The sequence below is a fragment of the Microcaecilia unicolor genome, chromosome 6 (genome assembly GCF_901765095.1).
Source record: "Microcaecilia unicolor chromosome 6, aMicUni1.1, whole genome shotgun sequence".
In the NCBI taxonomy this organism is placed as follows: Eukaryota; Metazoa; Chordata; class Amphibia; order Gymnophiona; family Siphonopidae; genus Microcaecilia; species Microcaecilia unicolor.
This window is the reverse complement of record NC_044036.1, coordinates 108,925,335-108,952,931: the sequence shown is the minus strand read 5'-3', so window position 1 is coordinate 108,952,931 and position 27,597 is coordinate 108,925,335. Positions and strand designations below refer to the sequence as shown.

General features: G+C 42.3%; 1 protein-coding gene across 1 annotated transcript in view; it reads right to left on the bottom strand.

The window, feature by feature from the left end:
* COL11A1 (collagen type XI alpha 1 chain) overlaps nucleotides 1–27,597 on the bottom strand; it is a 700,769-nt gene that overhangs the window by 560,157 nt on the left and 113,015 nt on the right. Inside the window, exons 5-7 of the mRNA XM_030205574.1 lie at nucleotides 17,180–17,308; nucleotides 3,361–3,477; nucleotides 2,679–2,786 (exon numbers count right to left, since the gene is read on the bottom strand). Coding sequence (XP_030061434.1) covers nucleotides 2,679–2,786; nucleotides 3,361–3,477; nucleotides 17,180–17,308 — 354 coding nt within the window. The remainder of the gene's footprint in view (nucleotides 1–2,678; nucleotides 2,787–3,360; nucleotides 3,478–17,179; nucleotides 17,309–27,597) is intronic.

The window sequence follows — 27,597 nt, the reverse complement described above, 5'->3', positions numbered from 1 at the left end:
CAATTGAGTTCCTGTGCGCAAATTCCAGCCGAACTTTGGGTGACCTATAAAGAATCTGGGGGCAGCATTTAGGGAAATATTCTATATATGGCACCAAAAAAATCAGCACCACAAAAAGTGCTATTCTATAAGCTTCGCTTAAAGTTAGGTGCTGTTTATAGAATAGCGCTTAAACCTGGGAATCATGCCTAACTTTAGGCTTGGCCATTTGCACCAACTGAAGCATGGTACACATATCCCCATTATTCTATTTCAATGTGTGTTAAATTTAAGAGCACCCCCATTCCTCCATGCCCCTCCCATTTTCGTGCCCCCTTTTACAGATCGCATGTAAATTTTAGGTGCGGAACCCGCACCTAAATTTATGCACGTATATCCCAATTAAATCTAATTAGTGCCAATAACGGCTTGTTAAAAAGCCAATTATTGGCACTAAGTGGCTCATTATTCAAATAAATTGCACATACAAATTGGGCATGCACCCAAATGTGCACGTGCAATTTTGGGCAAATTTATAGAATTAGGGGGTTAGTGCACTTTAATTCTGTTAGTGCATGCTAAGTTTTAATAATAGGGCATCTATGCCACTTATACATGCCTTTACCCACAAAAGTGGAGTATTCTGTAAATTTACATATGGTACATAAAATAGACAATCCAATTATAGAAATGCCCTTCACATGTGCACAGTAAGCACTTATAAAATTGTCATAGGGCATACTGCACAAATGTATACACTACTGACTTGCAGGCACACTTTTATGTGACATAAGCTTAAGAGTTCCCAAGGCAGAGGTTGGGAGTTGAAAAATATGTGCATATATTATAAAATACATGCCTATCTGGGCAACCTTAGGCTGAGCATTTGTGCCTGCCTCACAGCAGTTGTAAATCTATATTCCTACTTTTCATTGGGATAATTTCATAAACACACATAAAATAGGGGCAGTGGAACACCTTTTTTAGTTGGACAGGCTGAAGAACCCAAACTCCGCCTCCTCCCTCAAGCTCATTTGTTACTGAAGATGTGTTCTGCAAAATATTAGTCAGCCCATGGACCCAACTGGCCTCACCATTCTACTGCCTCTGTAAAAATAGTGCAACATATGCCTTTATGTGCCTTCACAATCCAGGCAGCCTGTTGTAAATGAGGTAATTTGTAACTGTGTGCATGAGTTATAAATATGCATAGTTTCTGAAAAACTATAGGTTTACATATACACCTACTCTTTGAGACACTAATTTTTCTACGCTAATTAGAATATTTGAATTGCTCTTCTTGATGTAGGGGTAAAAGAACCCCTACATACATTTTTTTTTCTTTTACATTTTGAACAGATAATTTTTTTAAGCCCACTTATGAAGGCAAAGCAATTTTTCACTTGTGGAAATAGCTTTGAAAATTACTCTCAAATTGATGGAAAGCCTATATTACTTGGTGTCTAAAACAATAATTAAAAAAATGTCCTGTCTGTCCTGAAATTCACCTATCCTACCCTTTTTCAAGGGTGGTAGACACTGGTAGGGGGTCTTCTGCATCATGTCTCCTGGAAACAGGGCTCGGTGGAGATCAGTAGCAGTTCAAGGCTTCCATTAGTGCAGTTTCTTGGATTTATTTCCATTATGAATTTGGTTTCCCATAGGAGGACCCCTGAGGAAGACTTCACCACCGAAACACGGCCCCTGTTGGGTCCATAGGTGTAGTTACCTTCTGTGCTTGTTATTCACCGTTTCAAATAAAAGATTTGGCTCCATTATCTTGATTCATTGTCCTGTGTTCATTCCCACCCCCTTTCAGTTTTGTTTTTCTCTTTTGTGGGAGTGGACTGGTTCTCTTCAGTTGTATTGAATAATTTCATAAAGCCATTTCCACGTAATGCTTGTTACTTAACATGGAAAAAGACTTGTATAACATTGCATGTATACAAATGTGTAAAATATATGTCCACATGCAGAAAAAGCAAATATAGGGGCCCTTTTACTATAGAGCAGCAGTTATGCACTTTCAATGTCATAAGGGCTCAAAATTAGGCACCGGGAAAAATTGGTGCTCAGTGCTATGCTATAAAGGGTGCTTTGGGATGAGTCCTCCTTTTAGAACAGCATGTAGAGCTGATTCCCATGCTCAATTTTGGGTGCAAGAACTGAACTGAAACCTGGTGTAAATCCTAGCAAAGGTAAAAGCTCGTACTTGTTTACTTTGATAAATGCCTTATTTTTCTAAATTGTTTAATGTTCAGATTAAAATTGATTTCTGTAATTATTTACAGAAAAAATTAGTTTTGAACATCTTTTTGGTTTAATGGATGTATATTAAATTTTCAACAAGGGACAGTATTTAAAAGGTGCCGTTCTGGTCACATGAGTTTCAATTTTAGATATTTAGTGGGATAAAATTAGTATTTCACAGCATTGATGTATTAATGATAGAGAGCAAAACAGAAGACATCTCTTTTTCTTCAAAACTGTAAGTGCCAGCTGGAGTATGACATTTACTGTAAGAAAAAAGATTTATATTGTAAAGTCTATATAAGCTGAATTATCTGCTTTTAACAGAACCAAAATGGAGGATTTCTTTTGACATAATAAAACTGAGAACCTACTAGTGTTAAGCGAATCTGATATATCTAGCATTCTGAAATATTTTATCCCTTTTCTTTTTAAAGTGTCATTGTTACCTTATTTGGTTCAGTAGTATGAACAGGTGATTCAGTCTGAGAAGTCTCTGAAAATCCATAGTCAGTTTCCTCCACATTATACTCATGGATATCCTCAACAATGTTGGCCTAGTATCAGAGAGAGAAAAACATTGTTAAACTGTAAGAAACAGTTCAGTATTACTAAGGAATCACTGTGCAATCTGCTTATAGGATTAGCTAGAGACGTATGCATCTAGTGATGTTAGGTCTATCTATGTCTCGTGATCAGAGATCTTCCATTCTTCATTTGGGGAAGATCTTGGTCACGTTTATGCTACCTTTATCCCTAGTCTGTCTGTTGTTGTTGCTTGGTAATCGGTCATGCCTTTCTTCTTCTGACTTGCAAATGTTTCAGATATTTTGGATATGATCTTTTTGGGATTGTCCTTTATATTATAGGGCATTGCTTGCTTCTTCTTTTTGGAACTGAGTTTCTTTTTTTGAAAAAAAATGCAGTGAAAGATGGAATGGAAAATATGAATAAGAAGAAAAGACATGCAGAGACTATAAATGAATGAAGCAGAGCAAGGTCAAATTCAAGGTCACCAGTCTTCAAGATTTTAGCTGCTAAATGAAAAATCAAGTGTTATGGATTTGAGGTAAAGGACTGCGTGAAGGAGAGCTGAAAGAAGAGGTGACGTGCTGACCAGGTTTGTTTTACCTCAGTTTGGGTTATTAAATCTTCAGTTTGTGTGGGTCCATCTGTTGCAAATGGAATATCTTTATAGTCCTCTTCCCCATACACATAGTCATAGTCGAATAACTCTTCTGGTGTGTACTATATTTCAAAGGAAAATATATCAGGCATTCTTATATTAGGCACTGTAAATCATCACATCAATACTGGAAAGATGTCTTAACTTTTACTCTTTCAGTATAAGTTAAGGAAATACAGCAATAAGTATGATAATGTTATTAAAGATCATTCACTGGAAAAACATCACTCATACATTAGTTAGAAAGTGTTTTCATTTGCATGATATAATGCAGGGTTAATGAAAGAGCAAAATAAAATGAAGGTCTTTGTGGAATTATTTAAGGGCTAAATTTTCAGTAGGGTTCCTAACTTTGCATTCTAAGGGGGTAATTTTATAAAGCATTTTCTTTGTGCAAAGCCTGCTTTACACACAGAAAATGGGCTCTTAAAAAATCTCACAACTGTATATGCAAACAAAAAATAGGCACACAGAAAGTGTATGCCTGCCCTTATGTGATCTGGGTGTAGTCTGGCTGGAGCAGAATCAGGTTTGCAATGTACTTATGTATTTTATAAAATATGCATGTACATACATAGAGTATACACATGTTTTGCACCGTCTTAGAAGCAGATGTAAATTTGTGTATGGGAATTTGCACACTATTAGAGCTGGATCTGGAAGCCTATTTCGTAATAGCACTTAATAGTCAACTGTTGCCTTTATGAAGTGCATTTTTGGACTTTTTACATTGATGTCCTGTTAGAAGATCAAGCCCTAAGGGTACAGTATTCAAAAGTTACAGTCCAAGGGAAAGTATTAAGTCTACCCTGTTAACTTAACACTTGAGAATCATGCGACAAACATAACCAAAAAGATGTTTCACTCAAATGTGGAAACTAAAAAGAATTAAACCATTTTTTCCAAGATCCGTCTTCCGCAATCTGGTACAATCACTAGTTCTCAGTCATCTGGACTATTGTAATGCTGGTTGCAAAGAGCAAATACTTAAAAAACTCCAGACAGCCCAGAACACAGCAGCCAGATTAATATTCGGCAAATCAAAATATGAATGTGCGACACCCCTACGAGAAAAACTACACTGGCTCCCACTTAAAGAACGCATCACGTTCAAACTTTGTACCCTAGTCCACAAGATCATCCATGGAGACGCTAAAGCCTACATGTCAGACCTAATAGAACTACCACCCAGGAACGCAATAAAATCTTCTCGCACATTCCTCAATCTTCATCCTCCCAATTGTAAAGGTCTGAAATACAAATTGTTGCATGCATCTACCTTTTCCTATATGAGCGCACAGCTATGGAACGCACTACCATGCAACTTGAAAACGGTCCATGAACTGGCCAATTTCCGCAAACTACTGAAAACTTATCTCTTCAACAAGATTTATCACAAAGATCAACACATGTAACTGTACAATCTTTAATATATACAGGAATGTCTTATAACATCTTTTGCTGTAATACAACCATGTACTTCACCACCATGTAACCCTAACCCTCCATAAACCAAATGTATATTCTCTTCTATTTCCAATATCCACGACAAATTGTAAGCCACATTGAGCCTGCAAAGAGGTGGGATAATGTGGGATACAAATGCAATAAATAAATAAATAATAATAACTTCATTGAGATATTTAGCAACAGCTATGCCCAGCTAAGTTCAACCAGGCAGCCCTGTTATTCAGTTTTGTCTGCTTAAATTTGAATTGTGCCCTTAGAATGCCACTGCTTCCTTTACTTATCCAGATAAGAAAAAGTTTATACCAGCTTTTTCATTGGTCATACATTACTGGTTCTGGGGAATTAAAAAAAAAAAGATAACTGAAAAAGTAACCAGAGATTTCTTTTGAATATTGACCCCCAAGGAGCCTACTGTGTAGCTTGCACAAATCCAACTGATATTCAAACCACATGAACCTGTGGGCTTTCTGTTTGAATATCTGCTTATTTGGTTAAAAGTACATGCAAACACTCAACACATCTTTTAAACCATGGTGTTACATGTGTACTTTCACTATGCACGTAAATTCTTGAACTTTAATGTACATGCAAAGCTTTCTCCCATGACCAACTTATACTCTACGGAATTTCTTATTTCACTGAGTATAAAGCTATGTTTATATTAAGACACTCATCTGCTTTAACAGTCATGGTTCCAATTAGGGGACTGTTTCTTATAGTGTGCTAGGTATTTAGTGTTACTATGCAGTAAAAAGCCAAAATTATCAAGTGATAACTGAAAACCTCAATGTTAACTCTTGGGGCACTTCCAGAATGTCAGGGAAGACAGCAATGCAGGTAGCACAAAGAAAAAGGCACAACCTCACGTTAACTGAAGATTAGATAATTCACAATGAGGTTGGTTACATCTTTTGACGTATAGCTAGCTGCATCATGTTATCTGCCACGTTTACGTTTACCCCTGGATTCTAGATATGGTGCCCAAATTTGGGCATGCTGCCGAGATTCATGCACAACTTAATTGCTTAAAGAGCCATTAACAATCAGTAATTGGGTGCTAACAACCAATTATTGAGGTTAACAATTAGAATTTGTGCACTCATCTGGCTGCAAGCTATTCTGTAATGCAGAGCCCTAAATCCCATAGCATGCCACCCAAAAGGGGGCATGGCTATGGGAGGGGCATGGGCATGTCAGGGCTTACTGAAAAATTGCACACATTCATACAGAATAATGGCTCAGAGCACCTAACTTGGGGGTCAGCATTTACACAGGGCTTCAGCAGGTATAAGTCTGGCACCTAAAGTTAGGATAAGGGAATTGGCACTAAGGGAGATTCTATGAAGGACATGTACCCTCTTTAGAATCACGCTTAGCACTGATCTTTTCTGGTACCCATTTTTGAGTGTGATTTATAGAATCCAGCCCTCAACAAAAGGTAACAACCTCCACATTAAATGGACAATTTTATAATAGTGCACCTATATATAGACACTTATGTGCAACTAATTCTATATAAGAAAGTAGGCACCTACTTTCCTTTACAGAATATTAGCATAACAGGTAAAATATGTGACTAAATGCCAGAAATATGTGCATACCTTAGAGTATTCTATGTTACATACATGTGAAGCCCATCCAGACTCTGCCTATATGTACCCATCTATCAAACACTTGTGCTTAGGTGGAATTTTGGTATTTATATGTGCATACTTGCCATTATTCTATTCATTTATGCACATTCTTGGCACATAAATGTTGGCACCCTCTTTATAGAATTGCCTCTAACTATAAGGCTCAGTTTCTTTCCTCCATGCCCCACCCAAATTGGCATTTTCTATATTAGCTGTTAATAGGGGAATTAGTATGAGCATGTTTCCATGCTGTCTTTTTTTTTGGATATATGACAAACTATGGGGCCCTTTTACTAAAGTGTGGTAAGATCTGGGCTGAACAGGTTCTAATGTTGGACTTTCCTGGCACGCTAAGCTAAGATTTAACATGACATTTTTGTATGCCTTTTTCTTTTCTTTTCCTTTTTTTTATTTTTTTTGCAGGCCATGCCAAAAATTACATGTACAAATTTGGGCATATACCCAATTTGCGTGCACAATTTAATCGAATAATGAGTCAATTAGTGCTAATTGTTTTTAACAAGCAATTATTGGTGCTAATTGGATCAATTAAGATGTCTAAATTTTACGTGCATCCTGGAAAAGGTGGTGCAGAAATGGGAGGGTCATGGGTGGTTCTGGGTTATGTTTGCAATTATAGAATATGCATGTAAATTGGATGCACCTAAGTTTATATGCGACCTCCGAGACAAGTGCAATTCTATAAACCAGGTCTAACTTTAGGCATAGCTTATGGAATAGCAAGAGGGGTTTTTTGGCACTGATTTTTTAGGCGCAATTTATAGAATTCACCCCTTAGTGTGGGCTAACTGTATATTGGGATCTGCTTGCTACTCTAATAGAACTGGCCATAACATCTGAAGCTATCAAAGAGGCTGGTATGTACTATTTCTTTCACATCTTTGGGAGGAGGGAGGGGGTCAGTGACCACTGGGGGAGTAAGGGAATTATGCCTTAATCTCTCCGTTGATTATTTTGTCATTTAGGGCATTTTTTTGTGATTCAGTCATGATTGAAACAGGTCTAGACCAAAACATCTAACTTTTAGCCCTGGATGTTTTTGCTTTGTTCCATTATGGCAGATGAAAGTCCAAGTTTTGGGAATGCCCAAATCCTGCCCCAACACAACCCTTTGTGATTTCCATGCACTGTAGAGAAAAACACCTCAAATCCGAAAAATATCAAAATGCCACTTCATGCCGTTTTTGAGATTTATTTCTCTTTTGAAAATGAGCCCCATTGTCTGCCAGTGTCTTGCAGCTAAAGGATAAGAAAACTACACACACTCCAAAACAACTGGTATTTTCCTGCAAGAATGCCTTTGAAAATTGTCCTCATTGTGTGTCTTCTGAATTTCTTACAGGCCTACTGTTCCATAAAGCCATGGGTGCAGACAGTGAAATACATCAGGAATAATGTATAGATGTGACAAACTGTTTTCTGCATATGGAAAACATGTACTTACAGATTCTATAAATGGTGCTCATGTAAATAAATTAGTTAATGAGCCATTAACAATCAATAATTGGCTGTTACTAATCACTTATTGATGCTAATTATCTCTAATTTGGATTTGCACACGGATCTGGCTGCACATGATTCTATAGAGATCCACAACCAAATCCTCTCGCGCACAACACAAAAGGAAGCATTGCTTTGGGAGGGGCATGGGTGGGTCGGTGCATTCCAAAGAATTACACACAGTGTTAATTTGGGGACTGCAGGTTTCAGTTGGCCCAAAGTTCGGCACCAGAACACATGCTAAGTGCTTTTCTATAAAGATTGATCAAACTAGAGCATCCTTTATGGAACAGCGCCAAGCGTGAATTTTCCCGATGCCTACTTTTCAGCGCCATTTACTGAATCTGGACTGAAATGTGCAAATATGAGCACAAGATCTACAGAATGAGTGGGCATATGAGAGAGAAAGTCTTATGTCCTTGATTTTACATCCTAGTGGTCCATCTAGTCCAACACACTGTCCATAACATTGGTCAGTCCAAGTTACATATTGTCTTTTCAAATTTGTTTTAAGACTGCTACCAGTTAGTTTCATGGGAGTGTTCTTTAGTCCTACTACTAAAACCTAGAGTAAAAACCATGCCCTATGATCCTGATCCACACTGCAATAATTTGAAACTTGTCTATCATATTCCCTATCAGACACCTCTTCTCTTTCATGAAGGGCACTAACCTGTTTAGTCTTCTTCATAAAAATTCATTCTAGTCCCTGTTTCCTTTCTGCCCTCCTCTGCTCTTTTTATTGTTATGCGATGTCATTTTTGGAATGTGATGACCAGAGTTGCACACAACACTTGAGGTACGGACGGTTACACCATGGATCAATGCAGAGGCATTATTATATTCCCATTTTTGCTTTCTATCCCTTTGTGAGTAATTCCTAACATTCTATTTGCTTTTTGGCTGCTGCAGCAGAACTAGCTTTTAAAATTGCCCTCTAGGTTATGAAGTGCACACACACTGCCTGAAGAAGAATGAGTGTCAGCAGAATAAGAGTTCCAAAGTTAATATAACATAGCAGTTTGCTTTTCTCAAGTTGCCATGAGATAGAACAGAATTGTCTTTGTATAAATGCAATAACCATCTGAAATAGTCATCAGTAGCATAAGAAAAAACTAAAACCTGTTATTCATTGGCGGTATAAATATTTCCATCATGATCTCATAGCATCTTTACTAGAGTTAGCAGTATTCTTGAATTGCATATCCAGTACTTGTGCATTTTCAATTAAGGCCAAAGACTGTTTTTATCATCAGATGCATTTCAGAGGGAAGAAGAGAAACACCCAGCAATTTGATCTTGCTGTTGTGTCTTCAATGTGTTGCATAGAAGGAATATACCAATTAATTTTAAAGATGCTGGCTCCATATTCAAAAAGGGTTTGAGACAGGCACAAAATGGAAGAAACTGTATTGCAAATTCACCATATAGAGGCTAATAACAGAATTGGTATGCAAAGAATTTGTCAATGAAAAACTGCAAATTATGTAGCAAGGAATGTTGTCAAACTATAACAAATGCCTACTGCAATGTGTACTGCTTATGTATCAATGCTAGTAATCTCAGCTGGTGACTCCTTCTTATCCACTTATCAAAAGATAAGTGGTGTGGAGGGGCATAATCAAACGGGGATGACCATATCTAAGGGCGTCCATCCCTAAGGTCAGTACCGCGAAGGGGCGAGGCAACCCGTATTATCAAAACAAGATGGACATCCATCTTTCATTTCGATAATACAGTCGGGGATGCCCTAATCTCAACATTTAGGTCATCCCTGGTTTTCAGCGATAATGCAAACCGAGGACACCCATCTCAAAAATGTCCAAATCGAAGGCATTTGGTAGTGGAAGGAGCCAGCATTCATAGTGCACTGGTCCCCCTCACATGCCAGGACACCAACCAGGCACCCTAGGGAGCACTGCAGTGGACTTCAGAAATTGCTCCCAGGTACATAGTTCCCTTACCTTGTGTGTTGAGCCCCCCAACCCCCCCCCCCCAAAAAAAAACCACTCCCCACAACTGTACACCACTACCATAGCCCTTAGGGGTGAAGGGGGGCACCTACATGTGGGTACAGTGGGTTTCTGGTGGGTTTTGGAGGGCTCACATTTACCAGCACAAGTGTAACAGGTGGGGGGGATGGGCCTGGGTCTGCCTCCCTGAAGTGTACTGCACCCACTAAAAACTGCTCCAGGGACCTGCATACTGCTGTGATGGAGCTGGGTATGATATTTGAGGCTGGCATAGAGGCTGGCAAAAAATGTTTTTAAAATTTTGTTTTTTTGGGTAGGAGGGGGTTAGTGACCACTGGGGGAGTAAAGGGAGGTCATCCCCGATTCCTTCTGGTGGTCATCTGGTCAGTTTGGGCACCTTTTCGAGACTTGGTCCTGAAAAAAAAGGGACCAAGTAAAGTCGGCCAAATGCTCTTGAGGGACGCCCTTCTTTTATCCATTATCGGCCGAGGATGCCCATCTCTTAACCACGCCCCCGTCCTGCCTTCGGAACACTGCCGACACGCCCCTGTGAATTTTGGTCATCCCTGCGATGGAAAGCAGTTGAGGACACCCAAAATCGGCTTTCGATTATGCCGATTTGAGTGACCCTGAGAGAAGGACACCCATCTCCCGATTTGTGTCGGAAGATGGGCGCCTTTGTCTTTCGAAAATAAGCGTGATAGTTAGTCAAATAACAAAGTATTGTCTATATTTTTGTTGGTTTTGATATCTACAAAGACAGAATAGTGGCTTAGCTACAGGATGCCATGGGGGCCTGGACCCTCTCAAACTGGCACCGGGGGCCCCCAGTTTGGCTGGCGGTGTCCCCAACCCCCAGCTAAGGCATTTGCCCCAGGATGGTCTTACATTTCTGGCATCCTGTCCTGTTTTTCAGCGCCGTGCACCAGGGGCATAGCCAGACACCCAATTTTGGGTGGGCCTGGGCCCAAGATGGGTGGGCAAAAGAACCTCCCTGTCCCACAAGTGATTTGGTCTCTTCCTCTCTCGCCTGCATGCCATAGGGTCTCTCAAACATCCCCCATCCCCCGCATACCATTTAAATAGCAGATTTTCACCAACAGCGAGCAGCGAGCAGCAACTAATACACACTGCTCATGTTGGCCTCACAGCCTTCCCACTAATGCAATTTCCTGTTTCCGCATAGGCAGGAATACGTCAGAGGGAAGGCTGTGGGGCCAGTGCGAGCAGTATGTATCAGTTTCTGCTTGCTGCAGGCAAAGATCTGCTACTTACAAGGTACGCAAGAAGGACAGTTGTTGGGAGCTTTCGGCTGGTGGGGCTTGGAGATCCCTGCCAGCCACATCATAGGTGTGTTGCTAGTGGGTGGGCCTGAACACAAAGTGGGTGGACCAGGGCCCACCTGGGCCCACCCTTGGCTACGCCACTGCCGTGCACACTCATTTTAATGAAACTGAGCATGTGCATGCTCAGTTTCATTAAAACAAGTGTGCATGGTGCTGAAAGCAGGACAGGGTGCCAGGCAATGTAAGAGCAGTGCAGGACAAATGCTTCAGCCAAGGTACTTTCCAGCGGTGGTGGCAGGGAGGGGAAGCGGCAGAAGTGGTACCTTCCAGCGGAGGCAGGGAGGCAGAAGTGGCGGTAGGAGGGCGGCAGAAGGGAGGCGGGCCAAAATGTGCCCCCCCCCCCCCACCTTGGGCTCTTGCCCCCTTTCTGTTGAAGTCTGGCTAAGCCCCTGATTAAAGTAGGGTGGATGGCCTGAAAAGACAAATATGTTCAGGTGAAAAGCCTCAATGAGGGAAATCCTCAATTTTAAAAAGTGAAAGCCCGATCCTTTGAGTGAAGGTATTGATAATACTCCATTTCAAGCACTTTCTTGAAAAGTAATAGAATTTTAACATATCTTTCGGATGTCTCCACTGATATTTCAACATTTGTCTTAGGTAAGACAAGCTTCAGCTACTTTTATGGTCTTGATCTATCTTTCTCTGCCTTGTGAAAAATAACTTTGCTGCTTTTTGCTGGCCTATCATAGCATACTTTCTGCCCCCAACTTGTAGGTAAGAGAGTCAGTGGTGTAGCTAGGACTGAATGGGCCCCAGGCAGAACAATTTAGATGGACCCCTATAACACCATCTCTTTCCCAATTAGTGGGGATGTGGGCAGGAGGGGGGGCGGAGATGGGGAGGGTAAACCCTTTCAGAGCTCCAGTAAACAAACCTTGCAAAAGCAAACACATTCTAGACCTATATAGAAAACCTGTCATAGTAATAAAAATAGAAACTAAAATACAAGATATCAGAGATGTGCACTTCCCAAAGCGGACATTTTCCAACTAATACATTCAGAAAAAAAAATTAATAATTTCTCTACCCTTGTTGTTTTATTGCTTTTGCTTTTCTGCTTTTTCTTAAATCTTTCCAATGTCTACTGTTCTTTTGACATTTTTTCTCTATGTCTACCATCCACCCTTATGCATGTCCATCATCCATCCCTTATTGGTCCTATCTGGCATCTCTCTTCTGTGTCCCTATAACTCCCTCCTATCCCCCATGCCCAGCATTACCCCTCTGTGTTCCGTTCCTATTCTCTCCTCCATGCCCCACATTTTGTCCCTGTGTCCCTGTCCCTCTCATGCCCAACTTCTCCCCTCTCTTCCTTTCCTCCTGCACCTTATTTCTCTTTGCCTCCCTTTCTCTTCTGCCTCCTCCCTCTTTAATTTTTCTCTGTCCTATTTTGTTATGGAGTTCCTTTCTACTTCCCTCTTAGCATTGTACACCACTTTGATTTTTGAACTGAAAGGTGGTACATTAACCTGCATATAATCGAAATAGAAAAACGCCTATATTGTGACCCAAATCAGGAGATAGATGTTTATCTCACAAAAACGAATAAAGCGGTATAATCGAAAGCCAAATCTGGACGTTTTCAACTGCACTCCGTTGCGGATGCGGACAAAGTTGATGGGGGCGTGTCAAAGGCGTGGTGAAGGCGAAACTGGGGCGTGGTTATCGGCCGATCAGAGATGGGCGCCTTTCGCCGATAATGGAAAAAAAATATGCGTTTTTAGCGAGAATTTAGGGCACTTTTCCTGGACCCTGTTTTTCGACGAATAAGGCCCCAAAAAGTGCCATAAATGACCAGATGACCACTGGAGGGAATCGGGGATGACCTCCCCTGACTCCCCCAGTGGTCACAAACCCCCTCCCACCACAAAATATGCCGTTTCACAACTTTTTATTTTCACCCTCAAATGTCATACCCACCTCCCTGGCAGCAGTATGCAGGTCACTGGAGCAGTTATTAGGGGTGCAGTGGACTTCAGGCAGGTGGACCCAGGCCCATCCCCCCCCCCACCTGTTACACTTGTGCTGGTAAATGGGAGCCCTCCACACTGCCTCCCAAACCCACTGTACCCACATGTAGGTGCCCCCCTTCACCCCTTAGGGCTATATTAATGGTGTAGACTTGTGGGCAGTGGGTTTTGAGGGGGATTTGGGGGGCTCAACACCCAAGGGAAGGGTGCTATGCACCTGGGAGCTGTTTTACCTTGTTTTTTTTTTTTTGTAAAAGTGCCCCCTAGGGTGTCCGGTTGGTGTCCTGGCATGTGAGGGGGACCAGTGCACTACGAATCCTGGCCCCTCCCACGAATAAATGTCTTGGAGGTATTCGTTTTTGAGCTGGGCGCTTTTGGTTTCCATTATCGCTGAAAAACAAAAACGCCCAGCTCAAAAAAAGATAAACGTCCATGTTTTTCGAAAATACGCTTCAGTCCGCCCCTTCACGGACCCGTTCTCGGAGATAAACGCCCATGGAGATAGACGTTTCCGTTCGATTATGCCCCTTCACGTGTCTCAATAAACAAACATTTACTAAAGAATCAGTATAGTATGCAGTTCTTTTCATCTCATTCCAAAAATGATATATCAAAACTAGAAAAACTACAGGGAAGGGACAATAAAAATGATTCAAGCTCTTGCAAGGCTATCTTATAACAACAGGTCAAACAGTTCAAGGCTCATCAGCATGGAAAGGAGATGGCTGAAAAGGGATTCAGTTGAGCTTTATAAAATTATGCATGGCAATGATTTACCTTTCCAAACAATACTAGTACTAGGAATGCACAATGAAATTAAGTTGTAGCAGATTTAAAACATATTAAAGGAAGCATTTTTTTCAGTGAATGTACCACCGAGTTAAAAAAATAAAGTCCAAAGTCTGCTTGCCCTGGGATTGGTAGTTGCTACTATTTGGGTTTCTGTCAGGTACTTGTAACCTGTATTGGCCACTGTTGGAAACAGGGTGCTGGGTAGATGGACCATTGGTCTGAGCCAGTATGGATATTCTAATACTAAGAACATAAGATGTTCTTAACATGTGGAGTTTGTGGATGGAAGATGTCGGCTAAGCTAATAGTATAGCTGGGTTTAGAAAAGGTTAGGACACATTCTTTGAGGACAGATCAATTAATATTAGCCAGGAGTTCATCACCTCTGACTTCTCAGAGTGAATAGCATGGAATAGTGTCCTTAACATCTCTATTTGATACTTCCTAGTGACCTGAATTAACTACTGTCCAAGACAGGATGCTGTACTTGATGGAACATTGGTCCAACACAGCAAGTTCTTAGGGGATCCTGCTAGGTACTTATGACATGAGTTAATAGGATACTGGGCTTGATGGACCTTTGGTCTATCCCATTATGATAATGCTTATATACTCATATACTTATGTTTTGGGGGTCAAATGGTTTAGATTCTTAATATTGGATGTTAAGCGTTTAATGGCCTCTTTGAATACTGCCTAAAATATATGTGGATATGGGGGCAAAGTTGAATCCAGGAGTTAATGTTAAATGTACTTTTAAAATCTAAATTGACGCTTATAAAATAGGTATCCACTGCTGGGAATCAGTGTTGAGCTCCTAGGTTCCTCTCTTAACCTGTCCCCTCAGTGGCGTTCCTACGGGGGCTGACACCCGGGGCGGACCGCCGATGTGTCCCACCCCCTGGGTGCAGCGCCCCCCCCCCCCCCCGGAATATTGGTGCTTAGCTGCTAGCCCGGCACCGGCTATGTCACACGATATAGCCAATTAGCTCCAATAGTCATTGGCCAATAGTGGCCAGATAGACCCGCAAAAATAGCAAGTCTATCTTTGGATGCTATAATTTAGCTGGTCAGCTTAACCAGCTATGTGCATAGTGGCCAAAAACAATCCTGGAAATTCAATGCTGGTCACCGGATACAGATCGGCATTCAATTTTCGGGTTCACCACTGGCTGCGGGAGTCAGACGAGCTAACTCTCGTGGTCTGAATATCAGTCATCTTGTACTTAGAGATAGCAAATATTTTATTTCAAAATCAAACCACTTGGGAATGTGATGAGAACTCTTTTAAAGAAACAGGCATCCGATTCCTAACCTTAGGAATCTAGACCTTTTGAAAATTAATCTATAGGCACCCAACTAGTTTCCAAAATGGAGACAAATTAATTAGAGTCCTATCTTTTAAGTGCTTATAGGGCTCATTTTCAAAAGAGAAAAACATCTCAAAAATGACATAAAGTGGCATTTGGAGGTTTTTCTCCGAAAAACATCAAAATCGCGATTTTCAAAACTTGGATTTGAGATGTTTTTCTCTGTGGTGCATATAAATCATAAGGGGGCATGTTGGAGGCAGGATTTGGACATTCCCAAAACCTGAGCGTTTGTTGCTGTTGTTGTTGTTGCCATAATGGAGCAAAGCAAGAATGTCCAGGGCTAAAAGTTACACATTTTGGTCTAGACAGGTTTCAATCATGCCTAATTCATAAAAAGGTGACCTAAATGACATGATCACTGGAGGGATTAAGGCATGACTTTCCTTACTTCCTCAGTAGTCACTGACCTTCTCCCCCCTCCCCCCCCCCAAAAAAAAAAGAAGTGAAAGAAACAGTACATACAAGTCTCTATGATAGCTTCAAGATATTATGGCCAGTCCTATTAGAGAAGCAAGCATGTACCTAGAGTAGCCTAGTGGTCAGTGCAATGGACTGTAGAGAAGGGGAACCAAACCCATATCCCACTCTAACTGTTACACTTGAGGTGGAAAGTATGAGCCCTCTTAAGCCCACCAAAATCTGCTGTAACTACATATAGGTGACACTTGTAGACATCTGGGCTATTTTAGTGGTATACAGTTGGGTACAGTAGGTTTTTGGTGGGTTTTGGAGGGCTTACCATACAATATAAGGTGGTAACAGTGAGATGTGAACCTGGGACCTTTTATGTGATATCCACTGCAGTGTGACTCATTGCTCTGTTGGAATATCTATGTGGCCAGTCTACATAAGTATATAAGTATTGCCATACTGGGAAAGACCAAAGATCCATCGAGCCCAGCATCCTGTTTCCAACAGTGGCAAATCCAGGTCACAAATATCCGGCAAGATCCCAAAAATGTACAAAACATTTTATACTGCTTATCCCAGAAAAATCCATTATTTCTGGGATAAGCAGTATAAATGTTTTGTACTTTTTGGGGATCTTGCCAGGTATTTGTGACCTGGATTGGCCACTGTTGGAAACAGAATGCTGGGCTTGATGGACATTTGGTCTGTCCCAGTATGGCAATACTTATGTACTTATGAACTGTATACATGTATATGTTAGGTGCCCATGGGGTATCCCTATAAATATACCTCAGAGGAGAAGTGGAATAGGAGTTCCCCTGAGGAACACCAGAAGGATTGGATCTAAGTTGGAGTTTTCATCTCCACCACTTGCGGGAAGTGGTGAAGATGAAAACAGTAACAAAATTCAAAAATGCGTGGCCCGGGGCTGGAGCTAGTGCATGGGTGAGACCATGGTTACATGATATTCTGCGCTGGCAGGTAAATTTTAGACCAGACATTCAACTAGAGTAAATTTAGGTCAAATATCAGGGGTATGCACTGAACATTGTATCTGCTCTTTTTTGTTTTTATTACTCCTCTTGTTCCATTTGCTTTTTAAAATGAAACCATGTGAAAAATGAATGAAAGAAAATAAAGGTCACACCCTACCCATTTTCCCCATCATTCAAGTTTAAAAAAAACCCTCACCCTCCAGATATCCTTCACATTCATTTTAATTTGTACTTGGCATACTTAAAATAACTCCCCTGATAAATGCTTCTGTTACTTACATTCTCAACTTCAGGGTCTTGAGCCTGAGCAGCATCAGGCCCAAGAGAATCACAGTCAGGACTATAATGTTCACAGTAATCATAAGCTGCTCTGGGATCATCAACAATCAAAAACTGTTGGATATCACCCTAAAAAAAACAAAAAAAAAACAGATTCTGTTATCAAACATTTTACTGTACATATCATATTTTAACAAGAAAAAAGGAAGCAATGCAAATGCTTGATATTATAGGAAGGATAATTATATAAAGACAAACCACATGTAAAATTGAGATTTATATGTCAAAAGAACCATTTCTAAAATACTGTGCCAGGTGTACAGATAACATTAGCAACGTAAGAGAGAGAAACAAAAGTACACTCACACAGGAGCAAAAAACAAAAGCACAAGGAGCCTTCAGGAATGAGGCATCAGTTCAAAGTTTATTGCACAGACCCATGTTTATTAATGTTATAATTGATCTTAGGTTATTGTATGATTATCTGAATTTGATATTTTAGTTTTTTAAAGTTTTTTTTATTCTGTGAACATGTCTATGTATATGTGTATGTATATACTTATATGTTTTTAATATCTAGACCCCTGAAGCAGGTGGCTTTGCTGAAACACGGACCGTGTCAAGGGTCTGTTTAATAACTTTTGATTTGACACCCCATTCCTGAAGGCTCCTTGTGCTTTTATTTTTCGTACATATAACATTATGCATGTACTTTAACCAGTGCTTTTTTTGTAGGAAAAAAGGTACCGGTACTCATTATGGGTGGGGCCCCACATATGACTCCGCCCCTATGATAGCCACACCCCCTTATACCAACTATGGCACATATAAACAGGCATCATTGATAGCTCTTCCCTCCTCCTCCTCCTCCTCCCCCCAGTCCCCACCCACTAGCAGAATGGCAGGCATACACAGTGTTATTTGAAAATCAGGTAAACTTGAGTCGAGAGAGACAGTGGAATAAATGACCAAGGCACATTCGATACCAAGCTAAACACAGCAAACATTACAGCAACAGGTGAAAAAAAAGAATGGTGTGTTCCACCTAGGTTCTGAAATAAGTACGCACACACATAATCATTTCATGTTTTCGTTTTGTGCTAATTTGCCTTTTCACATTAATTGTCATCCACAATTGCAGCCCATTACAACCTCAGGTCAATGGTAGCAGTAAATCAAGCAGTCATTCACAGGATCAAGGAACTCCAAAGAGCCGCCTAGAAAGGCAAACTAATTAGCGAGTTAACTAACACATTGCACTTTTAGTACATGATCAGCTCTCAAGAACCTTAAAAATACAGTTTATATTCCTGCCTCACGCCACCTTGCTGAAGCTACAAAACCTGCTCTTTACCTTGTGTAAAAGCACTCAACTACTCACACTTTTCCTTAAAAGTTAAGGAAACTTGAAGTTTAAGAAGAAGGGTGCGTGGCTGCCGAGGAACAGCCCTGCTCCTCACCTGGGTCAGCGCTCTACCAGCCATCTTTGCTCATCAGGTGCAAGGCTTACAGTGGGCTAGATAGGCTCTCTTCCACTCCACTCTCTATTTACCTGAAGTCGCAGCGGAGAACTGGCAGGCGGCAGCAGTGAAAGCTGCAAGCAGGCAGGCTTGCCTCCATCCTTCGCTTCCCTGCCCTTTCAGCGTCCCGCCCTCGCAGAAAGGAAATGACATCAGAGGAAGGCGGGACGCTGAGAGGGCAGGGAAGCGAAGGACGGAGGCAAGCCTGCATGCTTGCAGCTTTCACTGCTGCCGGTTCGCCGCTGCGACTTTGGGTAAATAGATTTCCAGGGGGCAGAACTGAAGGTCGGAAAACAGGTGCCGGTACACCGTACTGGCACAAAAAAGCACTGATTTTAACACTATAGAAAGCAAGCATTCTCAAGGGTGGACTTGGGTGGAGTTTACACATATATCCAATTCCAGTATAACAAATTCCCACAAAACATAATTCAATATCAATGTGACAAATAGTTTGTTGAGCTGAAATTTAATATTTTGGAATTTTCCACTTCTCCATTTTTGTAAAAAGATTTATACATATATCCTAAATACTGTTTAGGTCATTCAAAGACTAGGGATTTTGGTACCCTTTATGCTCAGCACACTGAGCCAGTGCTTCACTTGGTCCAATGGTTAAGCCGGCCTTGTGGTACATTGAGAGACTGTACACTAGCTGCTATGGGCATATACAACTTGTCCACTGTAACTGCTGCACAGAAAAGTTCTTTACTGCATTTTATGATTATTTGCAATTAGCCCAGATGCACTTAACGCCTCCTCCTGAGGAAACAGTAGTTGTATCTGTGTAAGTATACAAATGACAGCACATGGTAAGTACTATGCACTAACCTCAATGTGCAGTGTTCACCCATTCTTCACCTATAACCCATCCAATTCCCACCCCAGCATGTTGTTACCTTCTTGTAGGCTGATTGCAGATGCTAAATCACACATTCTCCCCCCCCCCCCCCCCAATATTCAAGGCTATTTAACCATCCAGACATGGCACCTAACCGCAGATATTCAGTGGGAGATAACCAGTTATTGCCCAACACAGACAATTTGGCATGGATATTCAGTATTTGACCAGCTATGTTCGCCAGTTAAAATAGGCCGCAAAAATAGCGGGCCTATCTTTAACTGCTAAAATTTTTACTGGTTAGTCCTGAATATCGACTTAACTGGTTAATTTTATAGCAGTTAAAAACCTCCAGATATTCAATTCCGGTCTGTATACACCCTCTCTCTCTCTCTCTCTACTAATGAGAACAAATAAAGGTAGCCATAGGACTAACTTTCATGTGAATATTAGATCAGTACTCTGTTCAATGTAATCTTTCTTGCAATGCCACAGATCCTAGTTGAATTCTGGCATTCTTTTACAGCTAAAGATCATTTGTGCCTATTCCATGCCATCTTGAACTGTGTAACTGTTTTTCTTTCCAGTACATCTACTAAGTCTCTGTCACTCTTTCCATCAATAAATGTATTCTTGTGTTGCTCTCGAATCTATCAAAACAGAACAGAGAGGATCTCGAATCTATGGAAGGTTCACATGTATGTCAAAGGTAAATATTTGTATCTAAAATATATTGCAAAGTACATGAATATCTATGGAGTCAATTCACCCATTTAGAAACCACAAAGAAATAGATATTCAGGAGAGCCAGGTAAATATTTTAAAACTATCATGGGGTTTATTAATGAGTGTATAAATGAAGCTTTCCAGGTTGATATTGCTCTGAGTAATAGAATGCACCATCAGTCTTACTACAATATACATAGTGTTACTTTTCAAAACTGCAAATTTGCTCTAATTAAAATAGGCAAAAGAAACACAGAAAATGCTTCATGAATGATGTCAGTGCACCATGAGTTTTGAAAATACTGTAACAGTATTTGTCAATGTGCTAGGGCAGTGGTTCCGTCCTGGAAGCACCTTTTTCAGGATACCCACATTGAGTATTCATGAGAGAAATTTGAATGCAATGTAGTGCATGCAAATCTGTCTCATAAATATTCATTCTGGGTATCTTGAGAACATAACTGACCGGGGTGCCTCCAAGACCAGGTTTGGGAATCACCGTGTTAGAGAAGTATCCAACAGCTATCTTAAGGGTCTTTCTACTAAGCTGTGTTAAGCAGCATCTGCAGGTTTTACCACATGGTAGATGTTATGGGGAGGGGTGGGGGCAACACAAAGCAGATTTCTGTGGATTTCCACTGAGGTCTTTTCTTCTCTGTTTTATAGATGTTACTATAGACATGTGCTAATGACTACTGGGCATCAAAACTAGCCAGCACTGTAAACGAATCTCTGCAGATGATTAACACAAATAAGGGTGGTTTGTGGGTGTGTCAGGGGCAGAAAAGATAGCACTCCGGTCAGTACTTCATGCTAGCTGTCACAACTGCCAATAACACTGAGGTAGTGTTAAGTGTAGCCACACTACTGGCAATCTGATAGCATGGCTGCACCTAATCTTCCACAAACCTTAAAGCTACACAAGCTTTATGTTCTCCCTTCCTGCTTTCTCCTGATAGGACTCTCACATGCCCACAGAAGCCCCCCAACTGATCTGATCCCCCACACCCCTCCTTCCAGATGTGATTCCATAGTAAAACCCTTCCCATGGTGAAATGACCCTCCTCACTCCAAACCCCCACTCCCACCCCTCTGCCAAGCACCCCTAGGACATAAACAGGAGTAATACTTGGAAAGGGACAGGGTGGGTGTGGTCTGGTTCCTGGGGACTCACGTGTGTCAAAATGACACTAATGACCCCAAGTAGTAGTTTGCGATACTATCCTTGTGATCTTGGGCAAGTCACTTAACCCTCCATTGCCTCAGGTACAAACTTAGATTGCGAGCCCTCCTGAGACAGAGAAATATCCAGAAAAAGGTGTGAGCAAAATCTAAATACATAAAAAAAAACCTAAATAAATAAATATAAGAGAAAACAAAAGGCTGATTCCTAGCAGTACAACCATGGTAGTATCTCAAGACTACTGCTAGGGGTCATTGGCCCGATTTTGACCCTTAGAGCTAGAAGACATGGAAATGGAGGGGGACTGCTCCTGCCTCATCCCTCTAGATGAACAGGAATGCTTGGGGAGGGGGAGGGTTGGTATGAGGAGAGAAAAGCTTTGTGCTGGGAAAAGGGCTTTGTCTCAGAGGTACATTTGGGGGGAGGGGGTATCAGCTCGGGTGATGGTCTTCTGGAGAGGATTGGATTGGTTGTGGGGCTTCTGGGTATGATTGGATCGTGGGAACAGAGATACTGTTTGGGAGAGATTGGATCTGGTGTAGGGCAGGCAGGGCAATGTTGCATGCCTGGGCAGATAGCACAGATTATCAGTGTTATCTGTACTACATGTAATGCAGTGCTCGTGTAGTAAGTGTCTTCCCTGTGTGCTAGATGTAAGGCAGATGCTCTTGCCCTCTGAATTTACCATACAGGTTTTACATTTGCTGCATACTAGGTTTTTTTTTTTTTTTGTTGCACCTATTACAAACATTTATAACACTTTAGTAAACGGGCCTTAGTGACTCATATGGCCTGATTTACAAACCTCTGTCCATATAAACACAGAATAAAAAGCTTTATTATATCAGATCCTTAGCTTGCATCTATTATTTCATGCAAATTGTAGGATATGTATAACATCCTATAGCAGAATTTTTTGACCCATAACAGATTTAAATGAACTGGTTGAAAGTGAATGCCTGAGTAGATTTAAGCTGACCAAAAGTTTCTTCTCCAGAGCTGTACAAAACCATCCTTATAGCTTGTATTTTTAGGGGAAAGTAGTCACATAATATAGTGGATCAAAAAACAAAAACAAAAAAACAAACAAACCACTCATGTCAGAAGCTCTTTTTAATTTAGGGTAGCAAACAAATTTGCATAATGAAAATGAGCTGTATGCCAAGATTATACAGTACAAACAAACCATTCACTAAAAACTTCTGTTAACAGTGGCACTGGAAAAATTGGTTTATTTATTTTGTTTTGTTTTGTTTTCACCCAGGATAATTATGGTTTTTGATGTAGGGTTTTGTTTTGCTTTCATTCCGTTTGTTTGTAACACTGTGGCGAAAGTAATAACATATTTGCAGTACTGGCATAAAACATGACTGGCATTAGTCAGTCTTCTATAGATATTTCTACTCCTTTCTAGAAGTTTGTATGCCTACATGTTTCACTGTATCTTGTATCTCTTTACTGATCGGAACACAAGGCAGGAAGAAAGAGACTTATACGAAAGAATTCTGTACGAGTGCAGAGAGCAGTTGTATTTACTTGGGCTTGGTTCATTTGAGAATTTCAGAAGCTATCTACCAGAACCATTCTGTCACCATCTGTGTATTCTCCCCTTTCCTGCCAATCATTGTAATTCCGCCCCCCCCCCCCCCCCCCCCCCCCCCCGGTCCTCTGGCTTTTCTTCTACCAGCCTTTTCCTTCTTATCTCTTTCTCCTCCCTTTTGAATTTGCTAGGTAAGCCACTCAATAGAAGCCTTGAATAAACCTGGAAACTTGGAATAGCAACTAAGGACAATTCATTATTGCCCTCCCTTGGGAGTGGGGTGGGGGTTAATATTTTAAAGGACTTGAGACTGTAGAAAAATGTTTTATTTGCTCAAGTGGACTCAAATAAATTTGCCCATGGGTATATGCATGTACAAAGTAGACATATTTACAAATAATGGGTAATTCTATAAACAAGGCACTAACATTTACCCACTGTGGCGAAACTGAATTTTCCTGTTTGTAAATCCTATAGCTTTTTTTTTATGATGTGCATTTCCCTTGTTTGGCCAGCAGATGGTGTCTGTCCTTTGTTTGAAAAGTTGTTACAAAAGTGACAGTTTCTTTTTCCTGCCTAAGCAGAGAAGAAGTAATCAGCACTGCTGCTGGTCAGAAGCCCTTCAGTGTTAATGCTTTGGGCTCTGATTGAACCTGCTGGAAATCTTTAGTCTCAGAGTGGGAGTGTGGAAAGTATAGACCTCTATATTGAGACCCTGTTCAAAGACTGTGTGCAATTTTCCTGAACTCCCTAGGTACTACTCAGGTAGTGAATAAGTATTTAGTTAGTTTAATATTGATTCCTGTTTAATTTACCTGTTATTGTCTGCTGAAATTATAGTCTATTCATCCATTCACTGTTTTAACTTGTTATGATAATAAATCAATTAATTTATAAGCTCTGTTTGTTCTGGGCTGACTAAGAATCGTGTTGGTTTCTATTTTGGGTCTGTAGGTGCTTTCTAGGAACTGTGGGACCCCTGGAAATGTGGCCCAGTGTCCTTAGAAACACCTGGGGAATTAAGTTGCCGGTGGGAGACTCACCCAGAGGCAAGCGTAACTCAACAGGTAGGAGGAAGGGCATTCCATGACACCCACCAAGGGGGAAAATTCTATAAGTAGCATTGAAATCTAAGCACTGAAATGATCGGCACCCAACTTTTTTAGAATACTGGTATAGCGCGCAGTTCTTACCTAACTTCGGTGCCGAACTTACACTTGACAGAAACAGGTGTACTGTAAGTTTGGCACCTAAAGTTAGGTGTAAATCAGCCAAATTCTTTACTACTACTACTACTAATAATAACATTTGTATAGCGCTACCAGGCGTACGCAGCGCTGAACATGAGAGACACACAAAGACAGTCCCTGCTCAAAGAGCTTACAATCTAGGTAAAAACAGACAGACAAGACATTTATGGGCAAGGGAATTACTGGTAAAGAGGAACAGGAGAGAAGGAGGGCAAATGAGTAGGGTTAGGAGCCAAAGGCAGTAGTAAAAAGGTGGGTTTTCAGCATAGATTTAAAAATGGGTAGAGATGGAGCTAGACGTATGGGCTCAGGCAGTTGGTTCCAGGCATAAGGTGCCACAAGACAAAAGGAACGAAGTCTGGAGTTAGCGGTGGAGGAGAAGGGGGACGATAAGAGAGATTTGTTCAGAGAGTGGCGTTCACTGGGAGGAATGTAGGGAGAAATGAGAGATGAGAGGTAGTGAGGGGTCATAGAGTGGATGCATTTAAAGGTCAGTAAGAGGAGTTTGAACTGAATACGGAAGCAGACAGGGAGCCAGTGAAGTGGCTTGAGGAGTGGGCTAGTGTGGGCATAACGATTCTGACGGAAAATAAGTCGTGCTGCAGACTGGAGAGGAGAGAGATGGCTGAGCGGAAGACCAGTGAAAAGTAACTTGGCACCTATCTTTTGGTAATGCCCCAACCTGCCCATGCCCCTTCCCTTTTTCACCGTGCTCAAGAAAAGTTAGGCACCAAGTTATAGAATGGCACATAGGGAAGATCCACATGCAAGTTCAATTAGGCACTGATTAGCACCAAGTGTCAAGTTGGTGCCTATTACCTCATGAAGTTGCGCGTGGATCTTGAATCTGTGTGCAAATTCTGGCACACAATGCCCGGTTCTATATATAGAATCCAGGAGCAAATACATACATGACTAGAATATGTGTGTCTGTGTGCACATATGCAAGTAAATGCCACAATTCTGGCTGAATGCTATTCTGTAACCACACATAAATATAGGTGGGAATTCATATGAGCAGAGTCTGGGAACAGCATGGATGGGGCTCAAACAAACTTTCACCCAACTTATAGAATGCTCTAAATTACATCAATATCTCTGGAATCTAAGGCCAAATATTCACACCAGCTCTGTGGGCTTGTGCTCATTAGACCAGATTCTATATATGGCACCTAAAAATTCCTAAGTGTATTCTATAAGTGGTGCTTAGATTTAGGCACAGTGTATAGAATATGCTTAGGTGGAAATCCTAGTGCCTAAAACAATGCACATCTATTTAGGTCAATGAAAACATGACCTAAATCCCTGCAAGTAGACTTATGCTCACTAGGCCATAATTCTATAACTGCGTGCGTAAATTTTGGAACTGTCCTGTTCCGATGGTTGGTGAGCCCTTAGGTTCCCTGAGGCCTGGCAAGACCTCCGAGGACCGCCGCGCACCCTGAATCTTCACCCGCGGCGACCGCCGTTCACCGAGGGTTGAGCCCCCAGCTGCAGGTGGCCAGCAGGACTGCTGGAACCGCGGGGTGACGGTCGGCTTGGCTGGTAGTCAGCAACTCAGTCTCTAAAGGGCAGCTAGCAAGGGCAGCTAGCGCAGAAAAGGAACACAGTCTCTGAAAGGGGGCTAGCAAGGACGGCTAGCTGGAAGAGGAACACAGTCCCTGGAGGCGGCTAGCAAGGACGGCTAGCTGGAAGGACACAGTCTCTGAAGGTGGCTAGCAAGGACGGCTAGCTGAAGAGGACACAGTCTCTGAAGGTGGCTAGCAAGGACGGCTAGCTGGAAGGACACAGTCTCTGAAGGTGGCTAGCAAGGACGGCTAGCTAGAAGGACACAGTCTCTGAAGGTGGCTAGCAAGGACGGCTAGCTGGAAGGACACAGTCTCTGAAGGTGGCTAGCAAGGACGGCTAGCTGAAGAACACAGTCTCCGAAGGTGGCTAGCAAGGACGGCTAGCTGAAGAGGACACAGCCTCAGAAGGTGGCTAGCAAGGACGGCTAGCTGAAGAGGACACAGTCTCTGAAGGTGGTTAGCCTTCCGATCCACTGTGGGGGCTTCTGACGAACGAAACGGAAGCACCCGTCTCTTTCCATTTCGTTGTTTAAATCCCCCGCCCGTCCATCCCCTTGAAGCAGCTGGAGCCAATCCCCCCGGCCTAGGCAGGCAAGGGAGGCCTGGATTGGCCAGCGTGCCCGGCGGGCGGGGTCTCCTTGTCCATGCGCCAATCCGGCGCGAGTAGGCGGGGCTGGCTCGCTGGTCTGCTCCAGCGAGGGAGACGACGACGCCGGCGCCGCCATCCTGGCCGGCGTATCCCCTTCTCCGAGGCCGGCGCTCGCTCCAGCGGATCGCCGGCCTCGGAGCGGCCCACGGCAGCGCCGGCCCCGTCGGCGGCTTGTCTTCGCCGCCCCGGATCCCGCGGCCTCCGTTGGTCTTCGCCCCCCGCTGGGGGCCCCCAGGTAAGGGCCCGGAACGGGACAGTATCCTCCCCGGATGCCCCCTTCTCCCTGGGCCCGGGCTTGGAAGGATACCGGGCGTGGAAGGCTTTGACCAATTGTGGAGCATGTACATTCGCAGCGGGCTCCCAGGAGTTGTCTTCGGGGCCAAAATTCTTCCAGGAGAATAAGTAATATAGCTTTCCTCGCTGTCTTTTTGCATCCAGGACTTCGTCCACTTCAAACTCTGGATCGGGATCTGCTTCTAGATTTTCGGTCTCCTGCCGTTGAGGATGCCATCGAGACCCTCGGAAACTCTTCAGTAAGGAAACATGGAAAGCGTTATGCACCCGCAGGGTACTAGGTAGCCGCAACCGATATGTCACAGCTCCAAGTCGGGATTGGATTGCAAAGGGTCCAATGTACCGAGGTCCCAATCTACGGGAGGGCACCCGAAGCCGGAGGTATTTCGTGCTTAACCATACCTTCTGCCCTGGTTGCAAGACGGGAGCGGTTTTCCGATGCCGATCTGCGAAGATCTTGTATTTGGTGGCTGCCTTCTGCAGTTGTTCTCGGGCCGTTTCCCAGACTCTTTGCAGATCTGCCAGAGTTTCATTAACCATGGGGGTCGGAGATCCAGACGGGAACGTTGCTGGAAGTCGAGGATGTCGTCCATACACCAAGAAGAATGGAGAGTCTCCCGAGGCCGAGTGGACACTGTGGTTATATGCAAACTCGGCCCAAGGGAGTAGGGAGACCCAGTTATCTTGGCGTTTGTTGACAAATGCTCGTAGGAACCCTTTTAACGTTTGGTTCATCCGTTCGACCATACCATTGGTTTGGGGATGGTATGCGGATGAGAAATGGGTTTTCACCCCCAATGCAGTACACAAGGCCCTCCAGAAACGCGAGGTGAATTGGGGGCCTCGG